This window comes from Hypanus sabinus, chromosome 29 (genome assembly GCF_030144855.1).
Source record: "Hypanus sabinus isolate sHypSab1 chromosome 29, sHypSab1.hap1, whole genome shotgun sequence".
Lineage (NCBI taxonomy): Eukaryota > Metazoa > Chordata > Chondrichthyes > Myliobatiformes > Dasyatidae > Hypanus > Hypanus sabinus.
In genome coordinates, this window is record NC_082734.1 from 40,988,962 (window position 1) to 41,015,439 (window position 26,478).

Genomic DNA, 26,478 nt, shown 5'->3' on the forward strand with positions numbered 1-26,478 from the left:
CCACAGCCCCCCGGAACCACAGCCTCACAGCCCCCCAGAACCACAGCCCACAGCCCCATAGCACTGACCACAGCCCCCCAGAACCACAGCCCCACACCCCCACAGCCCCCCGGAACCCCAGCCCCACAGCCCCCCAGAACCACAGCCCACAGCCCCATAGCACTGACCACAGCCCCCCAGAACCACAGCCCCACACCCCCATAGCACTGACCACAGCCCCCCAGAACCACAGCCCACAACCCCATAACATTGGTCACAGCCCCACAGTGCCCTAGAATGACAGCCCACAACCCCATAACATTGGTCACAGCCCCACAGTGCCCTAGAATGACAGCCCACAACCCCATAGCACTGACCACAGCCCCCCAGAACCACAGCCCCACACCCCCATAGCACTGACCACAGCCCCCCAGAACCACAGCCCACAACCCCACAGCCCCCCGGAACCACAGCCCCATAGCACTGACCACAGCCCCCCAGAACCACAGCTCCACACCCCCACAGCCCCCCGGAACCACAGCCCCACAGCCCCATAGCACTGACCACAACCCCCCAGAACCACAGCCCCACAGCCCCACACCCCCACAGCCCACGCCAAGACTGTTTATGTTTGATAAGGGGCAGGAGACAGGGTGATATCTCCCCACGCCAAGACTGTTTATGTTTGACAAGGGGCTGAAGAAAGGGTAATGTCTCCCCATGCCAAGACTGTTTATGTTTGACAAGGGGCTGGAGAAAGGGTAATGTCTCCCCATGCCACGACTGTTTACATTTGACAAAGGGTTTGACAAGCTCTCTGTTTCTCCCACCCCAGAGCCATTAAATTCCAAAACCCCAGCCCCCTCTGGAGAAAACACACACAAAATGCTGGAGGAACTCAGCAGGTCAGGCAGCAGCTGTGGGGAGTCTACAATTCAGGCCAAGACCTTGATGCAGGATCATTATCAAGGTCTCGGCTCAAAACATCAGCTCTCTTTTCCTCTCAAGAGATGCTGAGTTCCACCAGCATTCTTTATGTGTTACTCTGGTTTTCCAGCATTTGCAGAATCCCTTGTGTTCACCCCCAGAGAGAACATCTTTCCACAATTCCCCTCTTGTCCTACAACCAGTTACACATTGCCCTGTTAAGGAACATTCAGTCACACAAAGGGACAGGAGGTTACAACAGGCAGAGAGTAATTCTTCATTTCCCTGACCATTGGTGTTACTCCAAATCTGCTGGTTGGGTAGATCTACTCCCTCCTGGAAAGTAGAAGGCAGAGAAAGCCATTCAGCCTTTGATGTATGCTAGACCATTCGCTGGTTGATCTACAGTGTTAATGTCAGTCAGCACACATCAGTCACACCACCGGTGTAGCTCTATGAACTGGTGCCTCAAGAAGCCACCGTTTGTTATCAAAGATCTCCCCCATCCAGGCTGTACCATCTTCTCACAGCTACCATTGCACAGGGAGTACAGGCCACCAGCTTCAGGAATGGCCACTTCCCTCGGTTCTTGAACTAACCTGTGCAACCCTAACCAAACTCTGACCATTTTCACCACCTTGCACTAGAATGGACTTCATTCTATTCTAAATATGTTCATTCTTGTAAAAATTAAGAAAAATGTGTTTTGCTGTCAATGCTGTCTACCTGGTGCAAGTTAAGTTTCTGTTGCACCTATCCATACATGTGTGTACAATAACAATAAACTCAAATTGGACTTGAAATAAAAATAAGAATGGAAATGATAAGACTCTTATTTTTCCTACTTTTTAGATCCACTTCAGTTATATAAACTAATCCTGATTGAATTAATTTTCTCACTCTGGTAACCTGCATTTGTGTAGCACCCTTGAAGTGGTAAAATGTTTCAGGGGATATGGCAGAATATCCTGAATTGCTAAGGCACCGTGGTAAACATGTCTTTCGAGGGAGCGTGGTGAAATGCCCTGAGTTGCACCAAGCTGCCATGGTAAATATCACCATGTTTCAAGGGAGCATGGTGAAATGTCCTTCAAGGGAGTGTGGTAAAATGTCCTCCAAGGCCGAAAGGTGACTCCAAGTCAGTGATGTAAAATGTCTTGCAAGGGAACGTGGTGAAATATCCTGAGGCACTTCACTAACCACTGAGGGTGATCCCGATTGAACATGGGAATCCCGGTCTGACGCTGCTGTCGCTGCTACAGCTCGAGCCTGGTGGTCGAATTCTGCATGGCCGTCTTCTCCCGCATGATGTGGAAGAAATGCCCATCGATATGCCCAAAGTCCACGGCGAAGAGCCCGAAGAGGAACAAGAGGACCATCCCCGCCACCCACTCGCAAATGGCCGCCTCAGTCCGTAATTCCCAGAGGTGCAAGGGCACCACTGCATTGGCTGTCAAGGAAGCAACAGTCACTGAGTTCTTACTTCACTCGGTGCGAGGGGGTGGGGGTAGGGCTGGGAATGGTTCGAGGTGGTCATTCGGGAGTGAGGCCAAGAAGGCTAGGGGTCTTGTTGTCCGGCATCTGTGAGGATTTCATTTGAAATCCATTGATTTGTCTTTTTGGGGAGATCTTTGATTCTGCCAGAACATCTGGGGGAAGGAAGCAAGGCATCTGGAAATTCGAAGGGAGGGAGTGCTCGTAGGGGACGGTGAAAACCAAGGGTCGTTACCTAGTCTAGTGGTTGCAGGTGGACATATGGCGATCCCAAGCCTATCCCTCATGTAGTGGGTAGCATAATGCTGTTACAGCACCAGCAAGCCAGGTTCAATTCCCACTGCTGCTTGTAAGGAGTTTGTAATTCACCTGACACCATCTGACGTTTTTCCTTATCGGTTTTCACTTCTCACCCACCCCCCTTCCCCTCTCAAAGTGCTGCCTGATGCTCGGAGTTTCTCCAGCAGGTTGCTTCTTGCTTCAGATTCCTGTATCTCCTGAGCAGGACTATCATCCCAACCCTAACCCTTCCCTCATTATCCGAGTGTCTATTTTACCCAGTATAAACTAGACAGCCTTTCATTCAGAAGGTTTCTTTATGGGGGTATGAAAGTTGAGTTCTCCACCTTCAGCTAACCCACACTCTCCATTCTCCTGTCTACCTACGTTCTCCCTCTCCTTTTGATAACCTGTGCAACATTCTGGTTCCATTTCCAGCTCATGCTCCACCCCCATCCTTTTATTCTGGCTTCTACCCTCATGAAAAGTGTTGGTCCAAAACTTCAACTGTTCATTTCCCTCCATAGATGCTGCCTAACCTGCCGAGTTCCTCCAACATTTTGTATGTGTTGCTCTACATTTCCAGCATTTGCAGAATCTCTTGTGTCTCACCTTCCATCTTTCCGCCCCACCTGGTTCCATCTACCTACCTTTTTCAGTCTTCCTTAATTGTTCCCACCTGTCACCCATCTGCTTTCCTTCCCCCACCTGAATCCATCACCCCCTCCCCATCTCACCTGGTTCCACCTATCACCTGCCAGCTCCTCCCTCTCACTTCTCTCTACATGCCATCTCCTCTTTCTACTCTCAGTCCTAATGGAGAAGCCTGACCCAAAATGTCATCGGGCCTTTCCCGGCTCTTCGTTGAGTACTTCATTCATTTCTGGTCACCTCAGAACAGACAGGATGTGGAGGCTTTCGAGAGAGTGCAGAAGAGGTTCACTAGGATGTTGTCTACATTAGTGGGAAAATTATAAAAGGAGAGATTGAATAAATTAGGGCTGTTTTGTCTTGAGTGGCAAAGGCTGAGGGAAGACCTGATCAAAGTTTATAAAATTATGAAAGACATTGATTAGACAGTGGGAATCTTTTTTCTGAGGATCAAAATGTCAAATACTAGGGGGCAAACATTTAAGGTGAGGGAGGTATATGCAAAGGGGATAAGCGGGACAGTGGTGGAGATAGATACCACTCTCCATTGCACATCAATGGCTCTGCGTAAAGTTCCTTGGTGTGCACATAATGGATGATCAAACCTGGACTCACAGCACCTCCTCACTCCTCAAGAGTCTACACTTTCTGATCAGATTGAGGCATGCAAGGCTCACAGAGCTCATTCTAACAATGTTGGATGGGAGCACCATCAAGAGTGTCCTGTCTGGCTGCATCATTGTGTGGTACGGAAGCTGCAAGGCATTAGACCACAGACCCCAGGCAAAACTGCCAAGAGGATCATCGGGGTCTCCCTCACCCCACTACCAGGAGTGTTGCAGATGAAGGCCCAAAACATTGTTGAGGATCCCTACCACTTGTCCTACAATCTCTTTGACCCACTACCTCAAGAAGGAGGTACAGGAGCATCAGGACTAGCACCGTCAGACAGGGTAACAGCTTCTTCCCTCAGGCTGTGAGACTAATGAGTACCTGACACCACCGAGGTCTTGTCGCTAGGACAGTGAGCTGTTTACTATTTACCTACTTCACATGCATTTTGAATGATATCTTATTGACTTGTTTTATAGTATGATATTTCGGTATATGTTTTGGGTGTGCACCGTGGTCCAGAGGAACAACGATTCGTTTGGAGGAGTGATGTTTTGATGTTTCAGGTGACAATAAACTTGGACTTGATATGTGATAGAGGCATTTAGCAGGTTCATAAATGTGCAAAGAACAGAGGGATATGGACCGTGAGCAGGCAGAAAGAATTAGATGGATTAATTTAGTTTGGCACAACATCCAGGAAAGTGACTGTTCCTGTACGGACTGTTGTAAGTTCTATGCTTTCACCTGCTGACTTCCTTCCCCAGCTTGTGTTTGCTCCAGATTCCAGCATCTGCAGTCTCCTGTGTCTCTGTTTATGTCCCTGCTCCCTAGACAGTGCTTTAAGTTGACGCCTTTACACATGGTTTACTGCCTATCATCTTTCTGAACCATGCTGGCTGAGAATGACGCCTTTGCTCCTTGCTCCTGACAAGCACCTTTGGAATTCTGTCTGACTGAGAGCTGTGGAAGTGGAGTGGTGGGGTGGAGATACGACTCTGCCAAAGGCGGTGTAAGGTGCTCCTTCCCTCTGCTAGCCTGCAGGACACCCTAGGGCAAGCTGTAGCACCTGCTCAGGGACACGTGAAGCCATGGGAACAGCTGATGCGTATTACAAGTCCTGTTTATGTGACCACTGAAGCCAGGCTGACAATGTCTGAAGAGTATAGATAATAGCAGGGGTCACCCGTCTTGTAATCACAAAGTGCACTGCAGATGCTGTGGTCAAATCAAGACGTACAAAAAAGCTGAATGAACTCAGCAGTTCATCCTGACGAAGGGTTTCAACCCGAAACGTTGACTGCTTCTTTCAACAGATGCTGCCCGACCTGCTGAGTTCATCCAGTGTTTTTGTACGTCTTGACCCATCTTGTAATGTCACTGCCCAGAGAAGGCAACGGCAAATCACTTCTGTAGGGAAATTTGCCAAGAACAATTAAGAAATTTGTCAAAGACCATGATCAGCCATGCCATATATGACACGGCACAGAATGATGACGGTGTTGCTCCTGGCTTCTGGCAAAGTCCAGGCTCAGTCACACAGTCAATATGAACAAAGGATACACAAGATGAGGCAGACTGTGCACGTGAGGTTGGAGATTATCCGCACAGGCCCAATCCACCAGCCCCCGTGCCTTGGCTTGAGTCTGTAGGTCAACACCACCTGCAGCCAGAAGTAAAGATTCCCAATGAAGAACGCGAGAAAGGCTCCCAGGAGGTGGACATGAATCTGGTTGACAGTCTGTGGAAAAAATGGACAAAGTTACCACTGGAATCTTAAGAAAGAGAAAGAGATTAGAAAAGCTAAAAGAAGATACGAGGTTGGTTTGGCAAATAAGGTGAAAGTAAATCCGAAAGGTTTCTACAGTTATATTAAAAGCAAGAGGATAGTGAGGGATAAAGTTGGCCCCTTAGAGAATCAGAGTGGTCAGCTATGTGTGGAGCCGAGGGAGATGGGAGAGATTTTGAACGATTTCTTCTCTTCGGTATTCACTAAAGAGAAGGATATTGAATTGTGTAAGGTGTGGGAAACAAGTAAGGAAGTTATGGAACCTATGACAATTAAAGAGGTGGAAGTACTGGCACTTTTAAGAAATTTAAAAGTGGATAAATCTCCGGGTCCTGACAGGATATTCCCCAGGACCTTGAGGGAAGTTTGTGTAGAAATAGCAGGAGCTCTGACAGAGATCTTTAAGATGTCATTAGAAACGAGGATTGTGCCGGAGGATTGGCGTATTGCTCATGTGGTTCCATTGTTTAAAAAGGGTTCTAGAAGTAAGCCTAGCAATTATAGACCTGTCAGTTTGACATCAGTAGTGGGTAAATTAATGGAAAGTATTCTTAGGGATAGTATTAATAATTATCTGGATAGACAGGATCTGATTAGGAGTAGCCAGCATGGATTTGTGCGTGGAAGGTCATGTTTGACAAACCTTATTGAATTTTTTGAAGAAGTTACGAGGAGTGTTGACGAGGATAAGGCAGTGGATGTAGTCTATATGGACTTCAGCAAAGCCTTTGACAAAGTTCCACATAGAAGGTTAGTTAAGAAGGTTCAGTCATTAGGTATTAATGCTGGAGTAATAAAATGGATTCAACAGTGGCTAGATGGGAGATGCCAGAGAGTAGTGGTGGATAATTGTTTATCGGGATAGAGGCCGGTGACTAGCGGGGTGCCTCAGGGATCTGTTTTGGGCCCAATGTTGTTTGTAATATACATAAATGATCTGGATGATGGGGTGGTAAATTGGATTAGTAAGTATGCCGATGATACTAAGGTAGGAGGTGTTGTGGATGATGAGGTGGGTTTTCAAAGCTTGCAGGGAGATTTTTGCCGGTTAGAAGAATGGGCTGAACGTTGGCAGATGGAGTTTACTGCTGAGAAGTGTGAGGTTCTACATTTTGGCAGGAATAATCCAAATAGAACATACAGGGTAAATGGTAGGGCATTGAGGAATGCAGAGGAACAGAGAGATCTAGGAATAACAGTGCATAGTTCCCTGAAGATGCAGTCTCATGTAGATAGGGTGGTGAAGAAGGCTTTTGGAACGCTGGCCTTTATAAATCAAAGCATTGAGTACAGAAGTTGGGATGTAATGTTAAAATTGTACAAGGCATTGGTAAGGCCAAATTTGGAATATTGTGTGCAGTTCTGGTCACCGTATTATAGGAAAGATATCAATAAATTAGAGAGAGTGCAGAGACGATTTACTAGGATGTTATCTGGGTTTCAGCACTTAAGCTACAGAGAAAGGTTGAACAAGTTAGGTCTCTATTCATTGGAGCGTAGAAGGTTGAGGGGGGATTTGATCGAGGTATTTAAAATTTTGAGAGGGATAGATAGAGTTAACATGAATAGGCTGTTTCCATTGAGAGTAGGGGAGATTCAAATGAGAGGACATGATTTGAGAGTTAGGGGGCAGAAGTTTAAGGGGAACACGAGGGGGTATTTCTTTACTCAGAGAGTGATAGCTGTATGGAATGAGCTTCCTGTAGAAGTAGTAGAGGCCAGTTCAGTTGTGTCATTTAAGGTAAAATTGGATAGGTATATGGACAGGAAAGGAGTGGAGGGTTATGGGCTGAGTGCGGGTAGGTGGGACTAGGTGAGATTAAGAGCTCGGCACGAACTAGGAGGGCCTGTTTCCGTGCTGTGATTGTTATATGGTTATATGGATATCATACTTACCAGAGAAACAGACCCTTTGGCCTGTCCATGCTATCCATCAACCACATTGCCACTCAATCCTCCTCTGGAAACACCAGCGCAAAAGGACCCAAGGTGCTACAGAGAGTGGTGGGCTAGGCCAGTTCCATCATGGGTACAGCTGTCCCCACCATCCAGAACATTGACCAGCAATGTATCAGGAAGGTAGCACCCATCATTAAGGACGCCCCTTTAGCCAGACCATGCTGCCATCAGGCGGGAGGTACAGGAGCCCAAACACCCTCACCTCGAGGTTCACAATAGCTTTTCCCCACTGCCAAAGGGATCTTGAACCGACCTGAAAAACTTTAATTCTGCCTTACAGCATATTTCTCTCATCTTTCATTAAAGTCAGTATAACTGTTGTGGATAATGTATATTAGTTTATCATTTATATTTGTCCTGTTTGTACTGCAGCTGAGTAATGTTAATTTTCATGGCATTTGGACCCTGGCTGTGTGTACCCATGACGATAAACCTGAAATTGAATCCCTCTCTCCCACGTAGGTAGGTTGACCAACAACAACTTAAGGGTACAGATGGAGGGTCTCATCCTCAATTGTCAAATATTTTCCCCCAGCAGGTGCTGCCTAACCCACTGAGTTCCTCCAGGAGTTTGTTCATTGCTCCAGATCCCAGCACTGCAATCTCTTGTGTCTCCAACATCACTGAGTAAAAAAATGCACGTTTCCATCTGGAACTGGGGTGCCATGGTTTCAAATGCTGGAGTTGTCCATTTAAGATAGAAATGAGGAGGAATTTCTCCTTGTGGGACATGAATCTTTGGAATCATCTCCAATGATGAGCTGTGAAAGTGGGATCAGTGAATATTGACCATCAATTCCCACCGCTGTCTGTAATATCCTCAAAACAGGGGCGCTGCCATTGCATTAATCAGGCATCATTTAAATAATATCAAAATAAACTTAACAAGCTTAAACAGAAAGCACCAGGAGACCACATCACAAAGAGTGAGTCGCTCAAGAAAACCACCAGCAACTCTAATTGATTATGCTGCAATTCTGGCTCGACCACCTCTGGAGCATTGCATATGGTTCTGGGCGCCTCACTACAGGAAGAGCGTTGACTCTTTGGAGAGGGTGCAGAACAGGTTTACCAAGATGTTGCCTGGTGTAGAGGGCATGTGTTATCATGAGAGGCTGGGCACACCTGGGTTGATTTCTCCGGAGTGCAGGAGGCTGAGGGGAGATCTGATAGAGGTTTACATGATTACGAGAGGCTTAGATAGAGTGCACAGAGAGTATTTGTTTCCCAGGGCCGAAATGTCTAATACTGGAGGGCATGCATTGAAGGCGAGAGGGGTTAAGTTCAAGGGGGATGCGAGGGGTAAGTTTTTTACTCAGAGAATGGTGGATGCCTGGAATGCACTGCCTGGTATGGTGGTGGAGGCAAATACATTAGAAGCTTTTAAGAGACGTTTGGGTAGGCACATGGATGTGAGGAAGATGGAGGGATATGAACATGGCATAGGTAGGAGGGATTAGTGTTTGGGTGTTTTTGATTTGATTTTTAGCTGGTTCAGTACAACATTGTGGGCTGAATGGCCTGTTCACATGCTGTATTGTTCTATGTCATTAAACCACAATAAGCCAAGTTAGGTGTTCTAAAAGCCTCGGAGCCCAACGGTCTTCAGCCCCGCATAGGCCTGAAGAACTCATTACAGAAAGATCATAATGCCATAGATTATGAAGTTAAAATATCCATCTTATCAGACTGGGGATCTGTTCAATTGTCTTATATCTGTGGTGAACAACGTGTGCCTGCCCGGCCTCTCAGTCTCCAGGACGTAGTATGATGGTCACTCACTCCTGGTTCCTTCTTCCAGTCAATAAAAGCCGATATCTCGCCTTACGTCTCAGAGTGAGTTATTGATGGTGCATCAATATCAGGGGGACAGAAGCTGTCCTTGAGCCTGGCAGCATGTACTTTTAGGCTTTTGAATCTCTTGCCTGATGGAAGATGGGTGGGGTCTTTAAGTATCGTTACTGACACCGTTGAGGGGAAGCTGGTTTCTGTGATCACCGTGATGTAATTTCTCACTGTCTGAAGCAGAGTGGTTACCGTATCGAGCCCTGATGCATTGATAGAAACCGGTGAGGATAGAATGGTTGTGAATGTGCGTATTAGTCACGACACACGAGACATCGTGAGCAAGGAATCAGGCTCGATGGAGCAGCGAACAAGCCCTACCCCTCAGCCAGGTACGTACCAAGCAACTCTCTGCCCTCACTTGCAAGGGTTGGCACTGGTGTCAGTCCAGCTGTGACCTTGTAGAGAGAGCACACCCCTGCCGGAATTGCCCCTTCCCGCAGCCTGGAACAGTGAATTACCTGGAAGTTCCCCACTAAAGAGCCGCCCAGGGCGCACAGACAGCCCGTCACCAAGCTGACAATGTTCAGCGAGGACTGGCAGCCATAGTCCACCACTTGCTGGTACCTGATGACACAGACCCACGTCACTGCAAACACAGGAGAGAAAGACACTGTCAGAATCAATGGCATCAACTTGTTCAGTACCGGTTTACTATTGCCCCGGGTACCAAGATACAGTGAAAAGCTTGGCTCACATACTCTTCATACAGATACAATCATTACAGTAATTACATCTAGAATAAGGTAAAACAATAACAAAGTGCAAAAGCTACTGAAATGTGCTGTCCGGATAAATGGTAAAGTTTAAGATCATAACGGGGTAGATGGTGAAGTATGAGGGTATCTTATTATACAAGAGGTCCAAGGGGTAGAAGCTCTCCTCAATCCTGGTGGTACATGCCTTCAGTCTTTTGCCTGATACAAGAGGGGAGAAGAGAGAATATTGAGCTGGGGGGTCTTAGATGATGCTGGCTGCTTTACTGAGGCAGTGAGAATCCACGGGGGGGGGGGGGGGTCTGCTTCCGGTGATGTGCTGAGCTGTGACCACAACTCTCTGTGGTTTCTCGCAGTCGTGTGCGGAGTAGCTGCCATACCAAACCGTTATGCGTTACAAGAATAAAACGCTCAGTATCTATCACAATTGTGGGGCTGTGGGTTACGGCTTGTTGGAGACTGTTTGAATCAACGACCAGACAGGACAAGCATGTGGAGCTGCTGAGTCCCTTGGGTAGGGTGCAGGCATAGACACGATAGGCCAAATGGCCCCTTACTGTGCCGTAACCAATTGATCATTCAAGGGGAGGGTACATTTTCATTATTTACATGAAATGCTTGTGATTATTAATCAGTAACAGATTGGAGACAGAGGGAAAGGCTAAAGTACAATCGGATCAGTGGCCAGCACAGTGACATAGTGCTGAATGGATGTCCAATTCCCTGGAATTGGAGCACAGGGCAATGCTTTACAGCACAAGCGAGCGGGTTCAATTCCCACCCGTCTCTACATTCTCCCCATGATTGTGTGGGTTTCCTGCGGGTGCTCCAGTTTACTGCTGCAGGATTAGTGGGCATGCCGTGCTGTGGCAGAAGCCTAACAACACGAGTGAGCTACCCTCACAGCACACCTTCAACGATGCACTTCACCGCACATTCGATCTCACTGCTGGATGCAAGCGAAATTTCTCTTAGTCCCTTCACGCTGAGCTTGGGGAGGATGAGAACTGAAAACTGAGAAGGGATTTACTCACCTAGGAATGCCCCGATGTTCATGACTTGGCCAAAGAGACAACTCTGAGGAGGCTCTGCACCACAGACACTGAGGAGGGAACATAACTCCACTGGTGAATCTCATCTGGCTGTGATCTACACTCCTACCTAATAACGTGGCCATTGGCTGTATGTTCTGCTGCTATAGCCCAAGGTTTGACGTGTTGTGTGTTCAGAGATTCTCTCCTGCACACCGCTGTTGTAATGCCTGGTTATCTGCTTTACTGTCACCTGCCTGTCAGCATGGACTAATCTAGCCATTATCCTCTGTTCAGTCTCATTAATACAGCACTTTCACACACTGGATGTTTTGTGTTTCTCACACTATTCTCTGCAGACATTCTGGTGAACAACAGCTGAGCCTTTTTACCGCGTCTGCATGCTTTTCTGTGTTGAGTTGCTGCCACATCAGTGGCTGATTAGATATTTGCATTAATGTGCAGGTGTACCTAATAAAGAGACCACTGAGTGTACCCTGCACAGGATTATGACCACGGCCCTTCAGCCCATCATACTTTATCGCCCCCTATAGATACTGTGCTTTTTCCCTCAATAACTCACCCTCTTTCTTCTTGGATACTTACTTCTTGACCCATCCCACAAGGTAGCTTCACATTTGGAGTCAGTATCTTAACTGTACAGTGGAGGGTAGTTTCACATAGTGTGACAAAGGGTCAGGAGCAGGCCATGCTGCCCATCGTGTCCAGGACAGCCATCATAAGGACAACCCAGTTTGACCTTTCTTCTTTTCTGTCCCCAGACCCCTGCCAGTTCACCTGTGGCCAGGAGAATAGAGGTACCCACCTGTAGACATGAACGTGGAGGATCTCACCTCCGAACGGAATTCTTTAGGGGATGGGATCAGGAGAGCTCACCTGGAGATGGAGATCAGAGGAGCTCAAGTGGAACAGACGATTAGAAGAGCTGACCTGGAGATGAAGGTGTCAGGAACTAATTGGGGACAAAAGTGGAGCTCAGCCTGGGAACAGGGTTATCAGAGCAGATCGCTTGAGTACGGGAGATTGAAACAGCTCACCTGTGTACAGGTGTCTGGAGCAGATCACCCGGGTACAGGGGATTGGAACGGATCACCAGGGTACGGGGGATTGGAGCGGATCACCCGGGTACGGGGGATTGGAACGGATCACCAGGGTACGGGGGATTGGAGCGGATCACCCGGGTACAGGGGATTGGAACGGATCACCCGGGTACGGGAGATTGGAACGGATCATCCGGGTACGGGGGTTTGGAACGGATCACCCAGGTACGGGGGATAGGAACGGATCACCCGGGTACGGGGGATTGGAACGGATCACCCGGGTACGGGGGATTGGAACGGATCACCCGGGTACGGGGGATTGGAACGGATCACCCGGGTACGGGGAATTGGAACGGATCACCAGGGTACGGGGAATTGGAACGGATCACCCGGGTATGGGGGATTGGAACGGATCACCCGGGTACGGGGGATTGGAACGGATCACCCGGGTACAGGGGATTGGAACGGATCACCCGGGTACGGGGAATTGGAACGGATCACCCGGGTACGGGGCATTGGAACGGATCACCCGGGTACGGGGGATTGGAACGGATCACCCGGGTACGGGGGATTGGAACGGATCACCCGGGTACGGGGGATTGGAACGGATCACCCGGGTACGGGGAATTGGAACGGATCACCCGGGTACGGGGAATTGGAACGGATCACCCGGGTACGGGGAATTGGAGCGGATCACCCGGGTACGGGGGATTGGAACGGATCACCCGGGTACGGGAATTGGAACGGATCACCCGGGTACGGGGGATTGGAACGGATCACCCGGGTACGGGGGATTGGAACGGATCATCCGGGTACGGGGAATTGGAACGTATCACCCGGGTACGGGGGATTGGAACGGATCACCAGGGTACGGGAGATTGGAACGGATCACCAGGGTCCGGGAGATTGGAACGGATCACCAGGGTACGGGAGATTGGAACGGATCACCCGGGTACGGGGGTTTGGTACGGATCACCCGGGTACGGGGGATTGGAACGGATCACCCGGGTACGGGGGATTGGAACGGATCACCAGGGTACGGGGGATTGGAACGGATCACCCGGGTACGGGGGATTGGAACTGATCACCCGGGTACGGGGAATTGGAGCGGATCACCCGGGTACGGGGAATTGGAACGGATCACCCGGGTACGGGGGATTGGAACGGATCACCCGGGTACTGGGGATTGGAACGGATCACCCGGGTACGGGGGATTGGAACGGATCACCCGGGTACGGGGGATTGGAACGGATCACCAGGGTACGGGGGATTGGAACGGATCACCCGGGTACGGGGGATTGGAACGGATCACCCGGGTACGGGGAATTGGAACGGATCACCCGGGTACGGGGGATTGGAACGGATCACCAGGGTACGGGGAATTGGAACGGATCACCCGGGTACGGGAGATTGGAACGGATCACCCGGGTACGGGGAATTGGAACGGATCACCCGGGTACGGGGAATTGGAACGGATCACCCGGGTACGGGGAATTGGAACGGATCACCCGGGTACGGGGAATTGGAACGGATCACCCGGGTACGGGGGATTGGAACGGATCACCCGGGTACGGGGGATTGGAACGGATCACCCGGGTACGGGGGATTGGAACGGATCACCCGGGTACGGGGGATTGGAACGGATCACCCGGGTACGGGGGATTGGAAAGGATCACCAGGGTACGGGGAATTGGAACGGATCACCCAGGTACGGGGAATTGGAACGGATCAGCCGGGTACGGGGGATTGGAACGGATCACCCGGGTACGGGGGATTGGAACGGATAACCCGGGTACGGGGCATTAGAACGGATCACCCGGGTACGGGGGATTGGAACGGATCACCCAGGTACGGGGGTTTGGAACAGATCACCCGGGTACGGGGGATTGGAACGGATCACCCGGGTACGGGGAATTGGAACGGATCACCCGGGTACGGGGGATTGGAACGGATCACCCGGGTACGGGGGATTGGAACGGATCACCCAGGTACGGGGGATTGGAACGGATCACCCGGGTACGGGGATTGGAACGGATCACCCGGGTACGGAGAATTGGAACGGATCACCCGGGTGCGGGGATTTGGAACGGATCACCCGGGTACGGGGAATTGGAACGGATCACCCGGGTACGGGGGATTGGAACGGATCACCCGGGTACTGGGGATTGGAACGGATCACCCGGGTACGGGGAATTGGAACGGATCACCCGGGTACGGGGAATTGGAACGGATCACCCGGGTACGGGGAATTGGAACGGATCACCCGGGTACGGGGGATTGGAACGGATCACCCGGGTACGGGGAATTGGAACGGATCACCCGGGTACGGGGGATTGGAACGGATCACCCGGGTATGGGGAATTGGAACGGATCACCCGGGTACGGGGAATTGGAACGGATCACCCGGGTACGGGGGATTGGAACGGATCACACGGGTACGGGGCATTGGAGCGGATCACCCGGGTACGGGGCATTGGAGCGGATCACCCGGGTACGGGGCATTGGAACGGATCACCCGGGTACGGGGCATTGGAACGGATCACCCGGGTACGGGGAATTGGAACGGATCACCCGGGTACGGGGGATTGGAACGGATCACCCGGGTACGGGGAATTGGAACGGATCACCCGGGTACGGGGAATTGGAACGGATCACCCGGGTACGGGGAATTGGAACGGATCACCCGGGTACGGGGGTTTGGAACGGATCACCCGGGTACGGGGAATTGGAGCAGATCACCCGGGTACGGGGGATTGGAGCGGATCACCCGGGTACGGGAGATTGGAGCGGATCACCCGGGTACGGGGAATTGGAACGGATCACCCGGGTACGGGGAATTGGAGCAGATCACCCGGGTACGGGGGATTGGAACGGATCACCCGGGTACGGGGAATTGGAACGGATCACCCAGGTACGGGGAATTGGAACGGATCACCCGGGTACGGGGGATTGGAGCGGATCACCCGGGTACGGGGGATTGGAACGGATCACCCGGGTACGGGGAATTGGAACGGATCACCCGGGTACGGGGGATTGGAACGGATCACCCGGGTACGGGGGATTGGAACGGATCACCCGGGTACGGGGGATAGGAACGGATCACCCGGGTACGGGGAATTGGAACGGATCACCCGGGTACGGGAGATTGGAACGGATCACCCGGGTACGGGGATTGGAGCGGATCACCCGGGTACGGGGGATTGGAACGGATCACCCGGGTACGGGGAATTGGAACGGATCACCCGGGTACGGGGGATTGGAACGGATCACCCGGGTACGGGGAGATTGGAACGGATCACCCGGGTACGGGAGATTGGAACGGATCACCCAGGTACGGAGAATTGGAACGGATCACCCGGGTACGGGGCATTGGAACGGATCACCCGGGTACGGGGATTGGAACGGATCACCCGGGTACGGGGGATTGGAACGGATCACCCAGGTACGGAGAATTGGAACGGATCACCCGGGTACGGGGGTTTGGAACGGATCACCCGGGTACGGGGGTTTGGAACGGATCACCCGGGTACGGGGGTTTGGAACGGATCACCCGGGTACAGGGAATTGGAACTGATCACCCGGGTACGGGAGATTGGAACTGATCACCCGGGTACGGGGGATTGGAACGGATCACCCGGGTACGGGGGATTGGAACGGATCACCCAGGTACGGGGGATTGGAGCGGATCACCCGGGTACGGGGAATTGGAACGGATCACCCGGGTATGGGGGATTGGAACGGATCACCCAGGTACGGGGGATTGGAGCGGATCACCCGGGTACGGGGAATTGGAACGGATCACCCGGGTACGGGGGATTGGAACGGATCACCCGGGTACGGGGCATTGGAACGGATCACCCGGGTACGGGGGATTGGAACGGATCACCCGGGTACTGGGAATTGGAACGGATCACCCGGGTACGGGGGATTGGAACGGATCACCCGGGTACGGGGGTTTGGAACGGATCACCCAGGTACGGGGGATTGGAACGGATCACCCAGGTACGGGGAATTGGAACGGATCACCCGGGTACGGGGAATTGGAACGGATCATCCGGGTACGGGGGTTTGGAACGGATCACCCGGGTACGGGGGTTTGGAACGGATCACCCGGGTATGGGGAATTGGAGCAGATAACCCGGGGATGTGGAATTGGAGCGGATCATCCGGGTACGGGGGTTTGGAACGGATCACCCGGGTACGGGGGATTGGAACGGATCACCCGGGTACGGGGGTTTGGAACGGATCACCCGGGTACGGGGGTTTGGAACGGATCACCCGGGTACGGGGGTTTGGAACGGATCACCCGGGTATGGGGAATTGGAGCAGATAACCCGGGGATGTGGAATTGGAGCGGATCACCCGGGTACGGGGGATTGGAACAGATCCCGGATTCCGGACTGGTCCCTGACATCTGGTTTCCTCCACAGTTCAAAGGCATACCAATTAGTAGGTTGATTGGTCATAGTAGATCGTTTTTAAGGGGTTAAATAGGGGTGTTGCTGGGCGATGTGACTTGTTAGACCAAAAGGCTCCATTCTGCCCAGTATCTCTAAATAAATAAGCTCAACTCACCTACAGATGCAGGTGAAAGTAGGTCACCTGGGGATCATGAATTGGAGAGTTCCTCTGAAGATAGGGACATGAGGTGAAAGGAGCTCCTCTGGTGACAGGGGTAATAGAGCAGCTCACCTGGGCACAGGTAATTAAAGCTCACCTGAGCAAAGAGGAGAAAGGTGCTCAGCTGGGGACAGAGGAGAAAGGTGCTCACCTGGGGACAGAGGAGAAAGATGATCACCTGGAGACAGAGGAGAAAGATGATCACCTGGGGACAGAGGGGAAAGATGATCACCTGGGGACAGAGGGGAAAGAGGATCACCTGGAGACAGAGGGGAAAGATGATCACCTGGGGACTGAGGAGAAAGATGATCACCTGGGGAAAGAGGAGAAAGAGGATCACCTGGAGACAGAGGAGAAAGATGATCACCTGGGGACAGAGGGGAAAGATGATCACCTGGAGACAGAGGAGAAAGATGTTCACCTGGGGACAGGAGAAAGATGATCACCTGGGGACAGAGGAGAAAGATGCTCACCTGAGGACAGAGGAAAAGATGATCACTCTGGAGACCAGGAGAAAGATGATCACCTGGGGACAGAGGGGAAAGATGATCACCTAGAGACAGAGGAGAAAGGTGCTCACCTGGGGACAGAGGAGAAAGATGTTCACCTGGAGACATAGGAGAAAGGTGCTCACCTGGAGACAGAGGAGAAAGGTGCTCACCTGGAGAAAGGAGAAAGATGATCACCTGGGGCAGAGAAAAAGGTGCTCACCTGGAGACAGAGGAGAAAGATGATCACTGTGGAGACAGGAGAAAGATGATCACCTGGGGACAGAGGAGAAAGGTGCTCACCTGGAGACAGAGGAGAAAGATGATCACTGTGGAGACAGGAGAAAGATGATCACTCTGGAGACAGGAGAAAGATGATCACCTGGAGACAGAGGAGAAAGAAGGTCACTCTGGAGACAGGAGAAAGATGATCACCTGGGGACAGAGGGGAAAGATGATCACCTAGAGACAGAGGAGAAAGGTGCTCACCTGGGGACAGAGGAGAAAGATGTTCACCTGGAGACAGAGGAGAAAGGTGCTCACCTGGAGACAGAGGAGAAAGGTGCTCACCTGGAGAAAGGAGAAAGATGATCACCTGGGGCAGAGAAAAAGGTGCTCACCTGGAGACAGAGGAGAAAGATGATCACTGTGGAGACAGGAGAAAGATGATCACCTGGGGACAGAGGAGAAAGGTGCTCACCTGGAGACAGAGGAGAAAGATGATCACTGTGGAGACAGGAGAAAGATGATCACTCTGGAGACAGGAGAAAGATGATCACCTGGAGACAGAGGAGAAAGAAGATCACTCTGGAGACAGGAGAAAGATGCTCACCTGGAGACAGAGGAGAAAGGTGCTCACCTGGAGACAGAGGAGAAAGATGATCACCTGGGGACAGAGGAGAAAGATGCTCACCTGGAGACAGAGGAGAAAGGTGCTCACCTGGAGACAGAGGAGAAAGTTGTTCACCTGAGGACAGAGGAGAAAGCTGATCACCTGGACCAGAGGAGAAAGGTGCTCACCTGGAGACAGGAGAAAGATGATCACTCTGGAGACAGGAGAAAGATGTTCACCTGGGGACAGAGGAGAAAGATGCTCACCTGAGGACAGAGGACAAAGATGATCACTCTGGAGACCAGGAGAAAGATGATCACCTGGGGACAGAGGGGAAAGATGATCACCTAGAGACAGAGGAGAAAGGTGCTCACCTGAGGACAGAGGAGAAAGGTGCTCACCTGGAGAAAGGAGAAAGATGATCACCTGGGGCAGAGAAAAAGGTGCTCACCTGGAGACAGAGGAGAAAGATGATCACTGTGGAGACAGGAGAAAGATGATCACCTGGGGACAGAGGAGAAAGGTGCTCACCTGGAGACAGAGGAGAAAGGTGCTCACCTGGAGACAGGAGAAAGATGATCACCTGAGGACAGAGGAGAAAGCTGATCACCTGGAGTCAGAGGAGAAAGATGATCACTCTGGAGACAGGAGAAAGATGCTCACCTGGAGACAGAGGAGAAAGGTGCTCACCTGGAGACAGAGGAGAAAGTTGTTCACCTGAGGACAGAGGAGAAAGCTGATCACCTGGACCAGAGGAGAAAGATGATCACTCTGGAGACAGGAGAAAGATGTTCACCTGGGGACAGAGGTGAAAGTTGTTCACCTGGGGTCAGAGGAGAAAGATGCTCACCTGGGGACAGAGGAGAAAGATGCTCACCTGGGGACAGAAGAGAAAGGTGCTCATCTGGGGACAGTGGAGAAAGATGATCACTCTGGAGACAGGAGAAAGATGATCACCTGAAGACAGAGGAGAAAGATGATCACCTGGAGAAAGGAGAAAGATGATCACCTGGAGACAGAGGAGAAAGGTGCTCACCTGGAGACAGAGGAGAAAGATGCTCACCTGGGTACAGAGGAGAAAGGTGCTCACCTGGAGACAGAGGAAAAAGATGATCAGATGGGGACAGAGGAGAAAGTTGCTCTCCTGCGGACAGAGGAGAAAGATGCTCACCTGAGGACAGAGGACAAAGATGATCTCTCTGGAGACCAGGAGAAAGACGATCACCTGGGGACAGAGGAGAAAGAGGATCACCTGGAGACAGAGGAGAAAGATGATCACCTGGAGACAGAGGAGAAAGATGATCACCTGGGGACAGAGGGGAAAGATGATCACCTGGAGACAGAGGAGAAAGATGTTCACCTGGGGACAGAGGAGAAAGATGCTCACCTGAGGACAGAGGACAAAGATGATCACTCTGGAGACCAGGAGAAAGATGATCACCTGGGGACAGAGGGGAAAGATGATCACCTAGAGACAGAGGAGAAAGGTGCTCACCTGGGGACAGAGGAGAAAGATGTTCACCTGGAGACAGAGGAGAAAGGTGCTCACCTGGAGACAGAGGAGAAAGGTGCTCACCTGGAGAAAGGAGAAAGATGATCACTGTGGAGACAGGAGAAAGATGATCACCTGGGGACAGAGGAGAAAGGTGCTCACCTGGAGACAGAGGAGAAAGATGATCACTGTGGAGACAGGAGAAAGATGATCACTCTGGAGACAGGAGAAAGATGATCACCTGGAGACAGAGGAGAAAGAAGATCACTCTGGAGACAGGAGAAAGATGCTCACCTGGAGACAGAGGAGAAAGGTGCTCACCTGGAGACAGAGGAGAAAGATGATCACCTGGGGACAGAGGAGAAAGAAGCTCACCTGGAGACAGAGGAGAAAGGTGCTCACCTGGAGACAGAGGAGAAAGTTGTTCACCTGAGGACAGAGGAGAAAGCTGATCACCTGGACCAGAGGAGAAAGGTGCTCACCTGGAGACAGGAGAAAGATGATCACTCTGGAGACAGGAGAAAGATGTTCACCTGGGGACAGAGGAGAAAGATGCTCACCTGAGGACAGAGGACAAAGATGATCACTCTGGAGACCAGGAGAAAGATGATCACCTGGGGACAGAGGGGAAAGATGATCACCTAGAGACAGAGGAGAAAGGTGCTCACCTGAGGACAGAGGAGAAAGGTGCTCACCTGGAGACAGAGGAGAAAGGTGCTCAACTGGAGACAGAGGAGAAAGGTGCTCACCTGAGGACAGAGGTGAAAGATGCTCACCTGGAGACAAAGGAGAAAGATATTCACCTGGGGACAGAGGAGAAAGATGTTCACCTGGGGACAGAGGAGAAAGGTACTCACCTGGAGACAGAGGAGAAAGATGCTCACCTGGAGAAAGGAGAAAGATGATCACCTGGAGACAGAGGAGAAAGATGCTCACCTGGAGAAAGGAGAAAGATGTTCACCTGGAGACAGAGGAGAAAGGTGCTCACCTGGAGACAGAGGAGAAAGGTGCTCACCTGGAGACAGAGGAAAAAGATGATCACCTGAGGACAGAGGTGAAAGATGCTCACCTGGAGACAAAGGAGAAAGATGTTCACCTGGAGACAGAGGAGAAAGATGTTCACCTGGGGACAGAGGAGAAAGATGTTCACCTGGGGACAGAGGTGAAAGATGCTCACCTGGAGACAAAGGAGAAAGATGTTCACCTGGGGACAGAGGAGAAAGATGCTCACCTGCGTACAGAGGAGGAAGGTGCTCACCTGGGTACAGAGGAGGAAGGTGCTCACCTGGGAACAGAGGAGAAAGATGATCACTCTGGAGACAGGAGAAAGATGATCAGCTGGGGACAGAGGACAAAGATGATCACTCTGGAGACCAGGAGAAAGACGATCACCTGGGGACAGAGGGGAAAGATGATCACCTAGAGACAGAGGAGAAAGGTGCTCACCTGTGAACAGAGGAGAAAGATGTTCACCTGGGGACAGAGGAGAAAAATGCTCACCTGGAGACAGAGGTGAAAGATGTTCACCTGGGGACAGAGGAGAAAGGTACTCTCCTGGAGACAGAGGAGAAAGATGTTCACCTGGAGACAGAGGAGAAAGCTGATCACCTGGAGACAGAGGAGAAAGATGTTCACCTGGAGACAGAGGAGAAAGGTGCTCACCTGAGGACAGAGGTGAAAGATGCTCACCTGGAGACAAAGGAGAAAGATATTCACCTGGGGACAGAGGAGAAAGATGTTCACCTGGGGACAGAGGAGAAAGGTACTCTCCTGGAGACAGAGGAGAAAGATGCTCACCTGAGGACAGAGGAGAAAGGTGCTCACCTGAGGACAGAGGTGAAAGATGCTCACCTGGAGACAAAGGAGAAAGATATTCACCTGGGGACAGAGGAGAAAGATGCTCACCTGAGGACAGAGGAGAAAGGTACTCTCCTGGAGAGAGGAGAAAGATGCTCACCTGAGGACAGAGGAGAAAGGTGCTCACCTGAGGACAGAGGTGAAAGATGCTCACCTGGAGACAAAGGAGAAAGATATTCACCTGGGGACAGAGGAGAAAGATGCTCACCTGAGGACAGAGGAGAAAGGTACTCTCCTGGAGACAGAGGAGAAAGGTACTCACCTGAGGACAGAGGAGAAAGATGATCAGCTGGGGATAGTGGAGAAAGATGTTCACCTGGGGACACAGGAGAAAGATGTTCACCTGGGGACAGAGGAGAAAGATGCTCACCTGGGGAGAGAGGAGGAAGGTGCTCACCTGGGGACAGAGGAGAAAGATGATCACTCTGGAGACAGGAGAAAGATGATCAGCTGGGGACAGAGGAGAAAGATGTTCACCTAGAGACAGAGGAGAAAGGTGCTCACCTGGGCACAGAGGAGAAAGGTGCTCACCTGGGGACAGAGGAGAACGGTGCTCACCTGGAGACAGAGGAGAAAGGTGCTCACCTGGAGACAGAGGAGAAAGATGACCACCTGGGGACAGAGGAGAAAGATGCTCACCTGGAGAAAGGAGAAAGATGATCACCTGGGGCAGAGAAAAAGGTACTCACCTGGAGACAGAGGAGAAAAATGATCACTCTGGAGACAGGAGAAAGATGATCACCTGGGGACAGAGGAGAAAGATGCTCACCTGGAGACAGAGGAGAAAGATGTTCACCTGGGGACAGAGGAGAAAGATGCTCACCTGGGTACAGAGGATGAAGGTGCTCACCTGGAGACAGAGGAAAAAGATGATCAGCTGGGGACAGAGGAGAAAGTTGCTCTCCTGGGGACAGAGGAGAAAGATGCTCACCTGAGGACAGAGGAGAAAGATGCTCACCTGAGGACAGAGGTGAAAGATGCTCACCTGGAGACAAATGAGAAAGAAGTTCACCTCGGGACAGAGGAGAAAGGTACTCTCCTGGGGACAGAGGAGAAAGAAGTTCACCTCGGGATAGAGGTGAAAGGTGCTCACCTGGAGACAAAGGAGAAAGAAGTTCACCTGGGGACAGAGGAGAAAGGTACACTCCTGGAGACAGAGGTGAAAGATGTTCACCTGGGGACAGAGGAGAAAGGTACTCTCCTGGAGACACAGGAGAAAGGTACTCTCCTGGGGACAGAGGAGAAAGATGTTCACCTGGGAACAGAGGAGAAAGATGATCACTCTGGAGACAGGAGAAAGATGATCAGCTGGGGACAGAGGACAAAGATGATCACTCTGGAGACAGGAGAAAGATGATCAGCTGGGGACAGAGGGGAAAGATGATCACCTAGAGACAGAGGAGAAAGATGTTCACCTGGGGACAGAGGAGAAAGGTGCTCACCTGTGAACAGAGGAGAAAGATGTTCACCTGGGGACAGAGGAGAAAAATGCTCACCTGGAGACAGAGGAGAAAGATGTTCACCTGGGGACAGAGGAGAAAGATGTTCACCTGGAGACAGAGGAGAAAGATATTCACCTGGGGACAGAGGAGAAAGATGATCACCTAGAGACAGAGGAGAAAGGTGCTCACCTGTGAACAGAGGAGAAAGATGTTCACCTGGGGACAGAGGAGAAAAATGCTCACCTGGAGACAGAGGAGAAAGATGTTCACCTGGGGACAGAGGAGAAAGATGTTCACCTGGAGACAGAGGAGAAAGATATTCACCTGGGGACAGAGGAGAAAGATGTTCACCTGGAGACAGAGGAGGAAAATGATCACCTGGGCACAGAGGAGAAAGGTGCTCACCTGAGGACAGAGGAGAAAGATGATCAGCTGGGGACAGAGGGGAAAGATGTTCACCTGGGGACACAGGAGAAAGATGTTCACCTGGGGACAGAGGAGAAAGATGCTCACCTGGGGAGAGAGGAGGAAGGTTCTCACCTGGGGACAGAGGAGAAAGATGATCACTCTGGAGACAGGAGAAAGATGATCAGCTGGGGACAGAGGAGAAAGATGTTCACCTAGAGACAGAGGAGAAAGGTGCTCACCTGGGCACAGAGGAGAAAGGTGCTCACCTGGGGACAGAGGAGAAAGGTGCTCACCTGGAGACAGAGGAGAAAGGTGCTCACCTGGAGACAGAGGAGAAAGATGACCACCTGGGGACAGAGGAGAAAGATGCTCACCTGGAGAAAGGAGAAAGATGATCACCTGGGGCACAGAAAAAGGTGCTCACCTGGAGACAGAGGAGAAAGATGATCACTCTGGAGACAGGAGAAAGATGATCACCTGGGGACAGAGGAGAAAGATGCTCACCTGGAGACAGAGGAGAAAGATGTTCACCTGGGGACAGAGGAGAAAGATGCTCACCTGGGTACAGAGGATGAAGGTGCTCACCTGGAGACAGAGGAAAAAGATGATCAGCTGGGGACAGAGGAGAAAGATGCTCTCCTGGGGACAGAGGAGAAAGATGCTCACCTGAGGACAGAGGAGAAAGATGCTCACCTGAGGACAGAGGTGAAAGATGCTCACCTGGAGACAAAGGAGAAAGATGTTCACCTGGGGACAGAGGAGAAAGGTACTCTCCTGGGGACAGAGGAGAAAGATGCTCACCTGAGGACAGAGGAGAAAGATGCTCACCTGGAGACAAAGGAGAAAGAAGTTCACCTGGGGACAGAGGAGAAAGGTACTCTCCTGGAGACAGAGGAGAAAGATGTTCACCTGGGGACAGAGGAGGAATGTGCTCACCTGGGGACAGAGGACAAAGATGATCACTCTGGAGACCAGGAGAAAGACGATCACCTGGGGACAGAGGGGAAAGATGATCACCTAGAGACAGAGGAGAAAGGTGCTCACCTGTGGACTGAGGAGGAAGATGCTCACCTGGAGACAGAGGAGAAAGATGTTCACCTGGGGACAGAGGAGAAAGGTGCTCACCTGGAGACAGAGGAGAAAGGTGCTCACCTGGAGACAAAGGAGAAAGATGTTCACCTGGGGACAGAGGGGAATGGTGCTCACCTGGGTACAGAGGAGAAAGGTGCTCACCTGAGGATAGAGGTGAAAGGTGCTCACCTGGAGACAAAGGAGAAAGATGTTCACCTGGGGACAGAGGGGAATGGTGCTCACCTGGGTACAGAGGAGGAAGGTGCTCACTTGGGAACAGAGGAGAAAGATGATCAGCTGGGGACAGAGGAGAAAGATGATCAACTGGGGACAGAGGAGAAAGACGATCACCTGGGGACAGAGGAGAAAGATGACCACCTGGGGACAGAGGAGAAAGATGACCACCTGGGGACAGAGGAGAAAGATGCTCACCTGGGGACAGGAGAAAGATGATCAGCTGGGGATAGAGGAGAAAGATGACCACCTGGGGACAGAGGGGAAAGATGCTCACCTGGGGACAGGAGAAAGATGATCAGCTGGGGACAGAGGAGAAAGATGACCACCTGGGGACAGAGGAGAAAGACGATCACCTGGGGACAGAGGAGAAAGATGACCACCTGGGGACAGAGGAGAAAGATGCTCACCTGGGGACAGGAGAAAGATGATCAGCTGGGGACAGAGGAGAAATATGACCACCTGGGGACAGAGGAGAAAGGGTCTCACCTGGGGACAGAGGAGAAAGATGTTCACCTGGGGACAGGGGAGAAAGATGCTCACCTGGGGACAGAGGAGAAAGGTGCTCACCTGGAGACAGAGGAGAAATGTCTTTACTTGGGAAAGGGACATGGAGAGATCACTCAAAGACAGTGGCATGAGAAGGTCACCTTGATACAGGGCAATCGGGGCAGGGACTTGAAAATCTCACCTCACCTGGGGATGAGGAACTATAGGGAAACAATTGAGAATGACGTTTCACTTGATGATTTGCAGGTGCTCACCTGATGTAGGGGAACTCCACTGTGATGTTCACAGACTCATTCACCACCGCCATGGAAAACCTGCAGGAAATTTACCAGCAATGACTTTGTGTGAAAGGGAATAACTAATATTGAAATAAAGATATGAAGTAATAGAAAGACTAAAAGAGGCTAAACAGCCTCCCCACCATCATAGACAGCCTCAAGAAGGTGCCGCCCATCTCCAAGGACACCTGCTCTCTGGGACAGGCCTTCTGCTGGTAACTGCTATCAGGGAGGAGATTCAGGAGTTCCAAAGTTAGTAAGTTAAGGACAGAAGCATGGCAACACTTAACGGGTTCTCCAGTACACCCTCAGACCAGGGTCATTGACGCAACGGTATATCTCATTGTTTGTTTTGATGTACTGTAATGTGACAAATAAAACTCATCTTTTCTCTTTTCGAAAACCCGGACTCAATGACTCAGGAGCAGCTTCACCATCAGATTTCTGAACAGACCGTCAACCTATCAACACTATACTACCTCACTGTTTCTTTTTATTGCACTGTTTCTACAACCTGGAGCAACTTTATCTTTGCACTGCACTGCTGCATGTATATTAAAACGGAACTAAATCAGTGATAATAAATCTAATTCTGAATATGTTAAAGTTTAAATTGTTCCAACACAATTGCCAATCAAGTGTCGAACTCGATGCTACAGCAGCTGTATTTCATCACGCTTCCTGGGCATATCGACTGTATACCTGTGCTACAACAATAAATGCGGCTTTGACTTTGACAGTGATTATCAAGAGCTAACCAAGGTCCAAGTTTGATAATAATTAAACCTCCATGTTTGACCAAACCAGGGGAAATCTAAAAAGTGAATCCACCAAAGTGGTAAACAAGTTAATATTGTTTTAAAAGAGTCAATAACATCACAACCACGGATAAATGCAAAGCTT

General features: G+C 50.9%; 1 protein-coding gene across 3 annotated transcripts in view; it reads right to left on the minus strand.

Annotated features, from left to right (window-relative positions):
• Positions 1-595: 595 nt before the first annotated feature.
• Positions 596-26,478, minus strand: part of tmem150b (transmembrane protein 150B) — a 52,657-nt gene continuing 26,774 nt past the window's right edge. For 2 of the 3 annotated variants that reach the window (XM_059954208.1, XM_059954207.1), the window contains 5 exons: positions 25,552-25,611; positions 11,286-11,353; positions 9,997-10,124; positions 5,506-5,683; positions 596-2,347 (listed from right to left, as the gene is read on the minus strand). In XM_059954208.1, coding sequence (XP_059810191.1) covers positions 2,163-2,347; positions 5,506-5,683; positions 9,997-10,124; positions 11,286-11,353; positions 25,552-25,611 — 619 coding nt within the window. In that variant the 3' untranslated portion in view covers positions 596-2,162. The remainder of the gene's footprint in view (positions 2,348-5,505; positions 5,684-9,996; positions 10,125-11,285; positions 11,354-25,551; positions 25,612-26,478) is intronic. The other variant, XM_059954209.1, reaches the window with a different exon arrangement.